The sequence below is a fragment of the Cryptomeria japonica genome, chromosome 3, assembly GCF_030272615.1.
Source record: "Cryptomeria japonica chromosome 3, Sugi_1.0, whole genome shotgun sequence".
Taxonomy (NCBI): domain Eukaryota; kingdom Viridiplantae; phylum Streptophyta; class Pinopsida; order Cupressales; family Cupressaceae; genus Cryptomeria; species Cryptomeria japonica.
In genome coordinates this window covers 323,211,797-323,227,195 of record NC_081407.1, presented here as the reverse complement: position 1 = coordinate 323,227,195, position 15,399 = coordinate 323,211,797, and the positions used below count along the sequence as shown (strand labels likewise).

The 15,399-nt window shown below is 37.2% G+C and overlaps 1 protein-coding gene across 2 annotated transcripts in view; it reads right to left on the bottom strand.

Moving 5' to 3' along the window:
- LOC131035954 (uncharacterized) overlaps window positions 1–15,399 on the bottom strand; it is a 176,000-nt gene that overhangs the window by 95,603 nt on the left and 64,998 nt on the right. For both annotated transcript variants that reach the window (XM_057967742.1, XM_057967743.1), the window contains 2 exons: window positions 9,698–9,777; window positions 9,465–9,520 (listed from right to left, as the gene is read on the bottom strand). In XM_057967742.1, coding sequence (XP_057823725.1) covers window positions 9,465–9,520; window positions 9,698–9,777 — 136 coding nt within the window. The remainder of the gene's footprint in view (window positions 1–9,464; window positions 9,521–9,697; window positions 9,778–15,399) is intronic.

Sequence of the window (15,399 nt, the reverse complement as noted above, 5' to 3'; positions counted from 1 at the left end):
TCGGATGAAGTTCGACAAGAGCAAAAAATTCGAAAAAAAATTCGACATTAAATTCGTCTTATATAATTTTTTTATATATAAATAATATATTTAATAAACTATTAAATTAGTTTAATTATTACTTTTTAAAGAAGAAAGATGTTAAAGTTTAATTTATTATAATTAAATATTTGTTTTTATAAAAATTTAAAATAAATAATATAATATTAAAACTTTTATTGACATCTAGTCAATATTTAAATTAAAAATCGAAATTTTGACAACGTATCTATTAAATTTTAATACAATTAAAACAACAATAGAAAAACATAAAGGATAAAGTATTTTTAAATGAACATAAAACCTAAATGAAAACTAAAAAATGAAAATCAATCTACGCGAGACTTGCGACGACATACTTGCTGGGTCACGCCAGACTTGCAGGGGGTTGTTGGTGAAAGGTTTTTCGCGTCGCATTTGCAGGGTGTCTTATTTTTGGCATCGGGGTGTTGCCTCTGCTTTGGTTGCGTTTGCAATGAACGACGTCGCCTCTATTCACGCCTATCACTTCTTCAGCATTTGGACATCTGTGGCTCACGTTTTTTAATATATTTTTTATTAAAACTCTAACCCATTTGTCGTACGAATTTAAGACGAACTTAAACGATTTTTTTTATTTGTTTTAAAATTCGTTGAATTTCGAATCTCATTGATCAAATTCGCCGAATGCGGTGACTTAGATTGAATGCATATCAATGATTGAATAACAATTGAACTTAAGCACATTCAAGAATTCCCAAAACCACACAAGGCAAATTTGCAATCAACAAACTGCTAGTGGTATGGATTAAGAGTTTCACCATGAATCATACACAACAATATAGCATTCAACTTAAATGCTTAAACTAATTTTACAGCTTGATTTGAGAAGATGAATAACCATGCAAATGCTCCAAAGATTGAAAAGAAAACACCACACTTCAATGTCTTTATTAATCTTAGCAACAAAATAGCAACAATTCTTCAAGTCTCTCCTCTCTAACCTCTCTAACCTTCTTGCCTATTTTGTTTAAATTGACATCACTTGACACCTTCCATTCATCCTCTCACCGCCTTAGGTTTTGATCAATTGGGTTGGTAACCACGCATTAACCCTAGTCACTCAATTTTGCAAGAGATGAAATGCTGCAGGACATTGTAGCTGGAAGCAAAGAGGGGGTCCCCATTTTGATGGGGTAATGTTGTGAAATGGTCACAACAATACTTTGGGTTGAGCAACAAGCTAGGTGCAAGTGACACAAGTCAAACATGTTACCCTAAAAGTATGGTCATATACAATAATTTGAGTGAATATAATATACTTTTCAGTTTACTTTTTCAATATTGCTTACAAGGGCCAAACCTAAGGAAATGTTTCTGCATGATAACCATATGAGAAACCGTTACCTACCCATTTCCCAATGGACTACTTGGTTACACAATGATGATAGTTTTATGCAATTTTCTGTCTTGCATTTGGATTTCCTTTTGATTTTCATTCAAACGCTTTGCCAATGGGGAATGAAGCTAGAGTGTCAAAACCAAAAGCAATTGAAGACATTAACCATTCCTCTCAATACTAACAAATGCTTCAAGGTGCTTCTATGTTAGGTACCCTTGCACGACAACCATTACCAACATATATGAGGAAAAATGTAAATAGTGAAATGACAACTCATGGAGGCTAACATGAAATGATATAAAACACACATGGGACAAATCCAACAAAAACTAGATGTTGAACTAAAAATTATCATGATCATGTTTGTTGTATTTTATGATTTGCCTGATTTCTTCCAAACAGTTTTACCCCTTACTAAATATTGAAGATGTATATAGACTATAGAGTGAGCAGGACAGCTTTCACCTGCTTAATACTCAAAACTGCTTGACACTCCAGTCTTTAGCACTTCCAATTCGTTGTGAACAGTATATTATATATATTGATACCACTAGAGTAGCTATCAATGTTGTGTTGCTCAAATAAATAAGGGTGGCAAATTTTAAAAGCACAAAAAGTATTCAAAGAATGAAAGTACCCAACATGTGTTGTATAAATACTAGCAATAAATCATGATGTTTAAATCTAACAATTAGAAGGTACCCAATATGTGTTGAATAACTACTTGCAATAAAACATAATGTTTAAATCTATCACGTATTTGAAAAAGAAATGCATGAGAATGAATGAATAGTTGATGGTAATCCTTTTCTGTATTTGTTATCTAAGAAAGAATTCGGTTCTGTTGTGACGTATTCACACATCACCCCATTGCAAATGGGGACCCCTGCTTTTTGCTTTCTAGGGTTTGCTTTCTAGGTTTTTTTAGGGTTTTGCCTATTAGCCTTTGCAAGATGAGTGCTGTCAGGGGGGATCGTTGGATAGCCGGCTCTGCTTGAGCTAGGATGGGTCAGTGGATGCTCCAAGTTAGGGTTTCTTTCAGGGTCTTCTTTAGGCTTGGTTTTGCTGGTGGTGTCCTGTTTGAGTTCGAGGAAGTCAGTGAGTGGTTGAACAAATTTGGCTAAGACATCGAAGGAACGACTCAAAGATCAAGACAAAGGCAGAGTCAAGTGGAAAAGGAGGTGAATTAAGCCCAAAATAAAGATTTCGCTCCTGACCCTTCCAAAGGGTCCAGAGCGAAATCCAATTTTCCTCCACTTTGCTCTGGGATATGACCAAAGTTATAGACTTTCGAGGCAAAATTGAGAGGGCTTGATGCAACTTTGGCTTAGAGAAGAGATTTTAGACCTTGGGATGATGAAAGCTAGCCTTAAAAGAGGATTTCGCTCCCGACCCTTCCAAAGGGTTCAGAGCGAAATCTTCCCTTTTTGCCTTCCTTTGGCCTTAAAACCTAGTCTGACCTTGCCTAGACCAAGTTGGGTGATAGATTATCTTAATAGTGAGAGGAGGAAGTTGATTTGATCAAGTTTGGGGGAGATTTGAGGTGACAAAATGATGGAAATTAGCCTAAAGGGTGAATTTCACTCCTAACCCTTCCAAAGGGTCCAGAGCGAAAATCCTTGAGGACCTCAATTTCTTCCTTGTTTGGGTCAAGTTCGTAGTTCCTTAGGCATGTATAGGGGTGTTTTGACATTCTCTAGCCTTAGGAGATGAGTAAAGGCGAAAAGAATGAAGGATTCTAGCCTAAAGGGTGAATTTCGCTCCTGACCCTTCCAAAGGGTCCAAAGCGAAATTCTTAAAAACACTCATTTTTCCTTTAGCCAGAGTCAAGGCCAAGGTGGAAATGAAAGGAAAGTAATCTATGTTTGCCCCCCAAAGAGGATGAGAGTTGGAAAAGTCAAGGATCAAACCCAAAACATGATTTTCGCTCCTAACCCTTCCAAAGGGTCCAGAGCGAAAATCTTTGTAGCTCTTATTTTCCTCCTTATTTTGGCTAAGCTTTGGCATGATGGAGAAGGAATTAGTATGTTCTCGCCCTGAGAGGGAGTTGGATGATTTTGAAGATCAAGATTTTAGCCTAAATGAGAATTTCAAACCTGACCCTTCCAAAGGGTCCAAAGCGAAATTCTTCATAAACCTCATTTGCTACTTGATTTGGGCATCAATCCTTGTTCCTTAGGTGGAAAATGATCTAAGTTTGGCTCTTGAGGTGGTTTGAAGTTTGAAAAGTGAGTGATCAAGCCTAAACTAAGATTTTCGCTCCTGACCCTTCCAAAGGGTCCAGAGCGAAAATCCTCCTAAAGCTCATTTCCTCCCTAGTTTGACCAAATTTTGATTTGCAAGGCATCTTGAAAGGAACGATGGACATCTTTTGCCATTGGAAATGTTTGAAAGCATCGAAAAGTGAAGGATTTTGAGCCAAATAGTGAATTTCGAACTTGACCCTTCCAAAGGGTCCAAAGCGAAATTCCTAGAAACACCTATTTTTCCTTGGATAAGGTCAAGTCCTTGGGTTTTTATGGCGTGGATGGAAGTGAGATAGCATGTCTTTGCCTCTTGAGGTGGTTTGGAATTGGAGAAATGAAGAATCAAGCCTAAAAAATGATTTTCGCTCCTAACCCTTCCAGAGGGTCCAAAGCAAAAATCTACTTAGACCTTCTTCCCTTCCTTGTTCGACCAAATTTTGATGTCCAAGGCATGTTGAAAGGGAGAACGAACATGTTGTGGCCTTTGGGAATGTTTAAAAGAGTTGAGGAATGAGTGTTTTAGCCAAGGAAGGAAATTTTGCTCCTGACCTTTCGAAAGGGTCCAGAGCGAAATTCCTTACAAGCCTATATTTTTAACCTTGCTTGAGCTTAGACCTTGTTCCTAAGGCGAAGAGAGAGGATATTTTACCTTGCAAAGAAGATTGGGATTGAAAAAATTATAATTTTGGGCATTTTGGGCTAGAAAGCGAAATTCTCTCCTGACCCTTCCAGAGGGACTAGGGCGAAATTGTACAAAACCTATCTTTCCCTTTAATTTTATGCCAAATCTAGTGTGGATCAGGATCAAAGAAGGCCTTAGGAATGACTCCAAATTGCCAATGATTATCAAGATTGAAGGAATTGAGCCAAATGATGAAAATCACTCTTGACCCTTCCAAAGGGTCCAGGGCAAAAATTCTTCAACCACCTATTTTCCCTTGCAAAATCAAGTCTAACTTGGGTTGGATGTGAGAGGAGAAGTGTTTTCTAGCCTTTTGAGGTGAATTCAACTTGAAATGATGGAGGAATAAGCCTAAATTAAGAAATTCGCTCCTGACCCTTCCAGAGGGTCCAGGGCGAAATTTCACCAAAACCACCTTTTTTCCAAATTTGCGACAAGACAATTGCAAACTAAAGTGAATTGGGATGGAAGAAGTCTTTAGGAGTAAATTCATGTTTCTAGGAAACATTGAAATTGAAGGAATTGAGCCAAATCAAGAATTTTGCTCCTAACCCTTCCAAAGGGTCCAGAGCGAAATTCTAAAATCCACCTGTTCCTTTCACATTTAGACCAAGCCAGGCCTAGACAAAGATGATAGAAGCCCTTGAGATTGCCCTTGAATGGATTTTGGTCTCCAAAAATGATGATTTTGGGCTAGAGGAAGAAATTCGCTCCTGACCCTTCCAAAGGGTCCAGAGCGAAAAACACTAAAACCATCCTTTTCTCCAAATTTTGTGCTAAGGCAGGCCTGGACTAGGGTGAGAAAAACTTATTGGAATGCCTTGGAAAGATGTTTGACCATCAAAAGTGTGAATTTTGAGCTAAAATGAGAATTTTGCTCCTAACCCTTCCAAAGGGTCCAGAGCGAAATTTTGGATAGGTCCTGTCCCTGGCTAGGTTTTTGAGCGAATTTGACTTTTTAGGCCTTGTGAAGATCAAACCAATGTTGCCAAGTTGGGAAGTGGATTCAATGTGAGGGAGTCCAGATGAAGTGAGGTGAAGAAAATGAAATTGGGTGTGAATAGGCAAGCAAAAAGTGAATTTCGCTCTTGACCCTTCCAAAGGGTCCAGAGCGAAATTCATCTAAATCACTATTTCCCCTTTGTGTCAGGACAAGATTTTGATTCCTAAGGCATGAACAAACTGGAGGGAGGTTATTTAAGCCTTGCAAGATGAATTGAGGTAAAGGAAGTGTAAAATGAAGCCTAAAGAAGGAATTTTGCTCCTGACCCTTCCAAAGGGTCCAGGGCAAAATTCCCATTATCACCTAATTTGCCCATGTGAGAAACTAAAAGGATGGATCCCTAGACTTTGTTGGACTAAAACAAGCATATGCTCACCTTCCAGAGGATTTTGAAGTCAAAAATGGAGTAATTGAGGCCTAACCAAGAAAATTCGCTCCTGACCCTTCCAGAGGGTCCAGGACGAAATCTTTTGAAACTCCTTTTTTTCACCTTGTTTGGGCCAAGCAAGGAGCTGGTTGTGAGGTAATGTTGAAAAGAGGTCTAAGTTGGCCAGGAATGCAAATTTCGCTCCTGACCCTTCCAGAGGGTCCAGGGCGAAATTCTTATCGGGCCTGTCCTTGGGGAAAATATTGAGCAAACTTCATTTTAATATCTTTTGTTGATGATTTAAGGTGTAAAATGCTATGTTGAAATGAATTTATTATATGACCTTAATCATGTTTTGGTTTGTTTTGCAGATGAAAGAAGACCTCCTCCAGTCCAACATCATCAAGGACGACCTTCTCCAGCCCAGCATCATCAAGGACGACCTCTTCCAGTCCAGCATTTGAAGGAAAGGTACACCATCCATCCTGCACATCAAAGAAAAAGGAGGCTAAAGCAAGGGTTCATTGAAGAAGCAGACAGTTTCAGAAGAGTTAATTAAAGTTAGCTTCTCAGCATCATCAAATTGAACATCAACCAAGTTGCAAGTGTCAGACAAGGTGGCGTCCCAGTCATCATTCCTCCAGTTGGGTTGGTCCACCTCAGCATGTCCAAATTCAATGTACCTGACTCATCAAAGATGACACAAACTTCGATGTACCTACCCCGGTTATCCATTGGTCGAATATTCCAGAGAAGACGTGTCCAAATAATGCAATTATTTCATTGGCCAGAATTGAGTTTGTTGTAACAAACCCTAATTAGAGTTTTCATTGTAAAATCTCGGCCATTGATCTCAAGTTGATCTGAGCCATTGAATTGTATTAAGGGCGCTATATAAGCCCTGGCTCCTCATTTGTAAAGGCTGATAGTTAGTCAGTAGTTAGAGGGTGAATAGTTAGCTAATAGTGAATAGTCAGTTGATAGAATAGCAATTAGAGTAGAATAGAAAGAGAAGGCAAGGATTGTTGCCAAGATGTTGTTGTAAAAGACTTGTAAACGTCATTGAAGAAATGGTGAAATCTATGGGTCAATTCAACAATTTGCATGGTCTTTATACTTCTCAGATTTGATTTCATGTTATTAGATGAATGGAAGAAATGTGTTTGATTGATGGTGAAATTTGTTTATCCATACTACTAGCAGTTTGTTGATTGCAGACTTGCCTTGTGTAGTCAACTGGAATCATTCAGCTTAAGCTTAACTTCAATTGTCGCTTCTTCACTGATATGCATCAGCCTGATGGTGTCTAGGCCTGTAGCGATGATCTGAACATCATAAAGCTTTCCTCCAAAGATCGCACTAACCTTGTGGAGATGGTCCTGGGATGTCAAAACAAGACTTAGTTAGAATTTCATCAAAGGTTATTCATTGCTCCTACATTCTTAGTGCCAGAATTAGATCCTTTCCTCGCCCTCATCCTTTTCCTTTTTTTCAAAATCTAGACTAGTGAAATCCTGTGTTCCAGCAATATTCAAAGCAAATCAAACGTTCAGTCATCAAGTGTAAGTCCACTTGTGATTCCAACAAAATCACATTGTGCCGCAGAGAGCTTATCCACGAGTAGAGATCCTACATAACAGAACCTTGAAGCTTCTCCGATTGATCCTTCTGCGATATCTTCAGCATTCGGGGCTTTATTCAAGAGAGGATAAGGTACCTTTAGGTATTTTATTCTGTGTTCGCATGTGCATTAAAAACACATCAACAGGTTCCCACCAGAAAATTGTATTTTGAGAGAATGGATACAATTGCTAACACAGTTCATAGAGTTTATGTTATGTATGGAATCTCTCTTATTCAAGGATCACCGAGAATAAAGTAAAGGAGGAACATAAATAGAAAATATCTAAACTGAGTTCCACGCAAAAAAATATATTATGCAGTACAGTTATAGCACTCTTGTTCCTGTTATAACTAGCTTGAACTCTACAGTTCTGCTTGAGTTACATGATAGCCCATTACCCAATTATATGGACCAGGACAATTTTACAAGGAAGGTCACCACAATGTGTACTGAAAAAACATGAAAAATGGCATAGCCTTGTATGTATATGATTTCAAGAGCTAGAAGTGAACATAACAGAATAAATCCAACAAGTCCTAATTCCATGCAAGTAACAATTGGGAAAGTATATAAATGATTTTTTTTATAATTTTTCAATTTTCCTTGAAGTTCAAACAATAAGATAAAATGACTAGACTTTGATAATTGTAGGTCAGAACACAAAAATGGCAGATTTAATCCATGTATTACAATTAATCCATGTATTACAATCCAAGAGGCAAACAACATGACAAAAATGAAAAAACTTGATTCTGGAAATTTTTTCCAAGTTCAGCTTTCCAGAAAGTATTATGACAAATTGACTTCCATATTCATAAAACATTTTTGAAAGGATTTATTCAAAGCTTTATGTACTTGTTAGATTTCAACAATGGGAATCATCCACGGACAGATAATATCAGTCATGGAAGGGGTGCTGCAGACTCATATGATGACAAAATAGACCTTGTTGGAAGAAAGACTTCCATTTGTAAAATATTCTTATAAGATCAGTAACATTTAAGTAAAGAAGATATGACCCCTTTAGAAAATAATATGGCCATCTTCTCCATATTTGAATTAGCACAAGTCACAGAACTTTAAAGGAAAAATACATGTATCTTGCAAGAAGAGAGGAATAATGCAGAAGGAATAAGGAGCAGGCCATGCCAGAATACACCTACACCAAGATCTGCATAAACTGTACACAATCCTGAGGTGGAAGACAAGATATGCTTGTAGGTCAAACCAAATGACTCTCCTTCCATAGGAAATCACACAACTTTCATGCAAGTATGTCAGACCATTTCTATTTATGGTCAAGACAAATGAAGCAACGTACAGGGCCTACAGGCAAAGTTTCAATCCCAGGCAAAGATCCATCCTGAACTGCATATCAGTTTTTTTGGGAAGGCTATCATATAAATATATACGAAGTTGAACAGCAAATGTGTGATAAAATAAGAATCACTTATAATAGGATCAAGAAACACCAAAAAGATAAATCTAGCTAATGGATACCCTTAAAAAATGTGTTTCTCCAAAAATTCTTTACATCATTCTATAAATTGATCCAACACTTCAGCTAATCAAATGCAAGTATTCTAGATCAACATGGAACAGTAAAAGCAGTTGTTTCAAAAGTTGAAACTTAAAACGCAACAAACCTGCTGTGTATGCCATTATTTTAAGATTGGGTAACCAATGGTGGGCTCTTGTTACAATGGATAAATTAATATTCACAGGTCATTGCAGTTCCAAAAAGATACCACTAGATCTGCACTACTAATTTTTTCGAACCATGAATTAATGGCTCAAAATGCATTGAAATGTCAAAATAAAAGCTAAACCATTATATACAACACAAGATTCAAATATTAAAACAATCATAAGAGTTCTTATCTATTTTATCAAGAACTATGCCCTGATTTCTTTATATGAAAAATGAAATCAGACGAATGTCTCTCTCTCTAAGCTAATACAATTCTATCAGGAAAAAAATGTGAGTCTCTATTGGTTATCCTGTTCGTAAGTTCTTGCTCAATGTTGTATCCATGTCTTACAATGATATCTATTTTAGTATTTTCTCTAAAAGTCAAAAGACTGATAATTGCAAAAAAGACAACAGGGAAAGTGGTTTTGCCTCCTCTGTAATGCCCCTGTGAGGACCATCATCAATTGTCAGTGCTACAATCCGCTCTGTCAAAACAAAACAGTGAGAATAAATATGACATGAGAATATAATTGAAAACAGGGACTGGTGATGATCATCTTCATAGGAATCAAAATGATTTGTCAATGGATTATGGAGATATCAAATTTTGTTTAAACAGTAATTAAAACTCACAACAAATATTGTTAGAAGGAAATCTTAACTTTGTGTAGACTTGATAAACAGCACATTTGGGACCCGTTTCTGGAACCACCTCACCATCCAAGTTGGTTGCACAGCAATTCTGAAAGAAAGACAATTTGTCAACTTGTTCTGTTGTGTTAGCTCAACTTTTATTTTACTAGCATTTTTCTTCATAATGTGTTTTAGAAGAACAAATGAAACATAATTTTAAGGTATGAGCTTAACCGAAATTTGTTTTCAAATATAAGAACTATATATCAATCTCTACCTTTTAAGATCACACATCAGAATATTCACAAACCACAGAATAGATAGCTGAAAAACATTCAAATCTGCAAAACTGGTAAGGAAACCCTGAAGCCTTCAGCTGCAAACAGTTGAAACTATGATAAATAAACCCAGTTTCTAGAGACATGAAATTTCTATATTTCAATATCATACACTGAGAACTAGTTGATATTTAGGAATGATGATTTTTTAAAGTTCATACTAATTTAGTCACTCAATGGTACCTTGTGATGGGGTCTGAGTAGTGCCATATTTTCCAAAAGCTTTATCTAAGGCTGTCTCCCAAAACTTTTGTTGTATGGTAGAAATTGAAGTGCCTGCACCTTGCTGATTTGTATTAATTTTGGCAATGGCAATGCTTACAAAATCTGAACCACAATATTTTTTGAATTCCTTACATTAAGGATTTTCACAACTTGCTTTGATTCCTTGAATCTTTCAACTATTCCCAAAACCCTAAAAGTGTTAGTATACTCCTCTACTAGGTTGGACCCTGAAGAATTTTTTTCACTCTTTTGGAAATAGGAAATAAAAAATGTTAGTAAACCCCACTTCATTTAATCCAACATACCTAGGGTTTTGCTGAGTGTGTAGCATATCAACATGCAGGTTATCATGCAACAGGAACTGTTAAGGGTTGCACAATGATAAATTGACACTTGAGTATGCAATTGTTGCAGCAAGTTGTACAATAGATGATGTAGCTTGTGAGAGCCACACAACAATCTAGGAGGGGAACTATGCATCAATGGTTGGTGGTCATATGTTTGATGGACAAGGAGGCCACATACAAAGAAATTGCATAGTAGAACCTGCAAGCCATATGCTGTGAGCAAGAGAGGGTCATTCAAGTGATAGAGTCAATGACATTACTTTACTGACATTTTATCTAGCCTTTATATAGTTTGAGATGTATCAAACATGGTTGTCAACAATAACATCAATTGTATATTGTGTTCAACTTAGACATATATGACATGCAATAGGAGACCTCTGACTAGTGTTCCATGGGGATGTGTCTTCCCCAAAACAACCTTATATTTCCAGGATGGGGATGTCTCCAAGATGCATGGACTTGGAGGTATGTCTGCTCACTACCCCACCACTACCTTCGTCATCTCCGAGATGCTAGGGATGTTGGGACATCCGATAGACTCCCAAGAGTCTCCCAACTATCTTGGAGATGCCCAGCCATCTCCTGCAGCCAGACATTGCAAAAGGCTTCTTATCTTTTAATAATAAATTTCTTGGAACTCCATGCCAAAGGTCAATTCCTAATGGCCTATGAGCCCCACCCAAATCCAAAAAAGTCTATACACTTGCCTCCTATCTTCATTTCTACTCAGAAAAAAATATTAACAAGAAGCCGATAGTGTGAGTGTGAGATTGAGAGTTGCAAGTGCAAGATGAAAGAGTGGGAGTGAAAATCAAGAGAGTTGACGAGGAGCAAGAGGAAAACCAATAAGAGGGGTGATGGCAAGTTGCCAACTCAAGGGATTGAAAGTAGCATTTTTGAAGAAAGAGGTAGGCTTCTATGACTGATTTTTTTTTTTTGTTTATTAATTTCATGATTGATGTTAATAGAATCCATAGACAGTTGTATATTGTCATGATGTTGATAGAATCCATAGACATGGCAATATATTATCGTTTATGTTGGTAGAATCCATAGACATGACTGCATATTGTCATCAACATTGAAAATGATCATATACTAAGTTGCAAATTTCAATTTTAAATTTTAAAATCAATAATTATTAGTTTAGTTTGAAATTTAAAATTGAAACTTGCAACTTATTATATGATCATTTTCAATGTTGATGACAATATGCAGTCATGTTTATGGATTCTACCAACAGAAATGATAATATATAGCCATGTCTATGGATTCTATCAACATAATGACAATATACAACCATGTCTCTGGATTCTATTAAAATAAATCATGAAACTAATTAAAAAAATAAAATAAAAATCAGTCATAGAAGCCTACCTCTTCCTTGAAAAATGATAGTTTCAATCCCCTCAGTTGGCAACTTGCCATCACTCCTCTTCTTGGTTTTCTTCTTGCTAGTTTCAATCCCTTAATGCCCACCTCCATATCCGAGGAAAAAGTGTAGAAGTATGTGAGATGTTGGCAGAAAAATTGAACTATAGGGCTGAGATATGTAAGTTATAGAGTGGTCCACATGGTGAATACAATGCACCTACATCTGCTTCTTTGTCTCCAAGGCTAAGGGGTCATCAAAGATAGGGTTCTACTTTTACTACTTCGCAAAGGCTAGTTGCACACATGCCAGATTCTTCTACTTCAAGGCTAGCAGAGGCTAGGGGAAATGCAAGATGACAAGTGATGCTCCTAACCCACTAGCAGAATTATTCAATGTGCAATTGAAGGATGTGGGAGATAATGCCATCGGCAAATTCTTCTTTGCCATTAGCATTCCATTCCATGTGGCTCACTCCCCTTATTATAAGGAGGCTATGATGAAGGTAGCAAGGGTAGGACTATCATATATGCCACCAAGTAGACAAAATTGCAGACCACAACCTTGGATAGGTGCTATTCCAAGATAAACATATTTAATTGAGAAAATGAAGGAATCCTGGGTCACAAGTAGATGCAACATAGTCATGGATGGCTGAACGAACATTAGACATTGTCCACTCATCAATATCATGGTTATATGTTCAAAAGGCCCTTATTTTCTTAAGGCTAGTTGATTGTTTAGGTCATCACAAGGATGTCGATTTTCAGTTTCAGATCTTCAAAGATGCTATGGAGGGGGTTGGGTCACAAAATGTGGTCCAAGTAGCGATAAATGCAACCTATGTGTGCAAAGAAGCTATAGGGAAGTTGATTGAGGCAGCTTATAGGCATATTTGGTGGACTCCTTGTTATGTTCATGCCATGAATAATGCACCCAATGACATTGGAAAGATTGATTGGATCAAAGCAGTGGTCAATGATGAATGATGTTAGAGATGTGCAGATGTTTAACTAAAACCACCACACTTCACATGCACTCTGTACGAGGACCTTATCCAAGAAGGAATTCTTGAAACATGTCAAGACTCTATATACATCGTATTTCATTCTCTTGGAGAGGATGCTTGAGTTGCAAAAGGCATTGCAACTAATGATTATGATAGTGGAATGGAATTGGTGGTCCAAATCCAAGATAAAGTAGGGGAAGAGGGGAAAAGGGTGAAGGATGTAGTGAAGAGTGATATTTTATGGGGTGATGTAAAGTATATTGTCTCCATCATTACTCCAATATTCTAGGTGATTCGATTTGGGGATGCCAATGCACCTAGCCTTGGAGAGATGTATGAGTGCATTGATTCTATGTTAGACCAAATGAAAGCTATCGTGTGAGAGAACCCCACATCTTAGCATTCTACAACGAACACATTCATCTAATCATTCATTAGAAATGAGAGAAGTTCAAAACCCCCTTGCACATGGCTACTTATGTATTGAACACCAAGTGGTACATGCAAAGGCTTGGTAGAGTTATGGCCATACAAGATGCTAAGGTGAAGGAAGGGTTCGTGAATGCTATCCAAAAGACGTATGATCTTGTAGAGGCTGGCATCATTTGTACTGAATTGACATAATTTGCTGGGATTCAGGATTATTCTAAGGAGGCCAAGATGGAGAGGAAAACCACGGCAGAAGAAGACCCAATTTTTACTATGCATGGGCCCACCTCTTTGACTATCTCTATAACCATTTGTTTTCTATCTTGGGTTTCTAATTCTTCTTTTGCTAAGAGAAACTAGTCTACTTATAGCTTCATCCATTCCCTTAAGAGGAATAACCTTACCTCTAGGAGAGCAAAGAAGCTTGTCATTGTACATAGTGCCTTGTGTCTCATTGACCGCAAGACACTTATGTACAAGGAGAGTCTAGCATCACAATGGGATGTATAGCCAAAGGAAACAACATAAGTTGATGAGGATGCTACATAGATAGGAATGTTTGGTATTAGTTTGGAGGAATTTCACCATATGGAGTCTGGTAGTTCTAGTGATGAGGAGTTTAAGGATGATTAGAGGCCTCGCTTCACTCCATTTTGTTATTTTGAGCATTTGTCATTGAAATCATTATTATGAAATCTTGAATAATATATAAATTTTGAATTCAAAATTTTTGTATTAAATTGTTGATGTTCACTTCAAAGTTTAATAGTTACTAAGTTTTACTAGTTTGCCAAAGTTTTATTTGTACTTCCTATATGTATACATATTTTTCATGACTATTATTGTGTCATGCCGTGCTTGAATTTAGGGCAAAATACATATAAATCACAGCCTTCTCAAAACTAAATAGTAGACTTAATTAGTGATTAAAGTTGGGCAGTGGCAAATGAATGGAGAGGGCCAACCTAGGGTTTTGACAAAACAAATGCAAGGGCAATCACTATACAAATAAGGCTGACCTTGGTAGAAAGCAGCGATTAGGCAAATAAAATTAAAATAACCCTTGCCAACTTACTAATAAAGCATTAAAATTAATAATCTTATGAAAACCGACTTGGTAAACAAACAAAGGCAGACTTTTTGTGAGAGATCGCCTCCCTTCAAGAAGAGGTGCAATGGGATATAAAAGGAAGAGGTATATATGTGGGAGATCGGCTTTCAAGGAGAAAGGCAAGTAACTGGATCAAATAAGAACAAATCTGACATACAATGAGCAAACATTACACCAGAAATTTGGTATGGGACAGTAATTCTTGGGGTGGGCAACATAAAGTAATTCTATATAACTATACACAAAGAATAATATGAATGCAATCAAATGATATTAAATTATATGGAATATAGTCAACAATGTGTATTCTTTATATACTTGCCTAAATGCTACAATCAGCCATGATAGGGATACTAAGGGATTACAAGGAGGTGAAACAAAAATGAGGTCCTCTTCTAACTATGCCACTATTGTTATATGGAGCCTAATTAGACTCAGAGGTTAAACTTTCCCTACTTCTATCGGTGCGGTTTCCCCCCATATTATTTAACAGGGGTTTGGGGGAAGGGCCCCCAAGATGGGGTCAAGGGGCAGCACCCCTGGTGAACTCCTTGTCGTGATACAGAGCGGGGTTGAGGGGTTGTGCCCCACGAGGCCAAAAAGACTTCTATTATTTATAAAGGCGTCGGGTGTTATTTTTCTTTTGGCTGACATGTTGTAACCCTAATTTTGTAACCGACATAAGTTTTGATAAAAAGGCTAAGGGTTAGGGTTTTCTGTAGAGAATTTTGTAGCATTTTGTAGCAGTATTGAGTTGCAGGGGGATTGTTGGTTGTAATCGGTTTTGATTTACTAGATAATAATATTGGACTCTCTGTTTGGTGGATGTAGCCAGAGATTGGGTGAACCACATTAAATATTGTCTCTTCGCTGCTATTATTTCTGTGTTTTTCATTC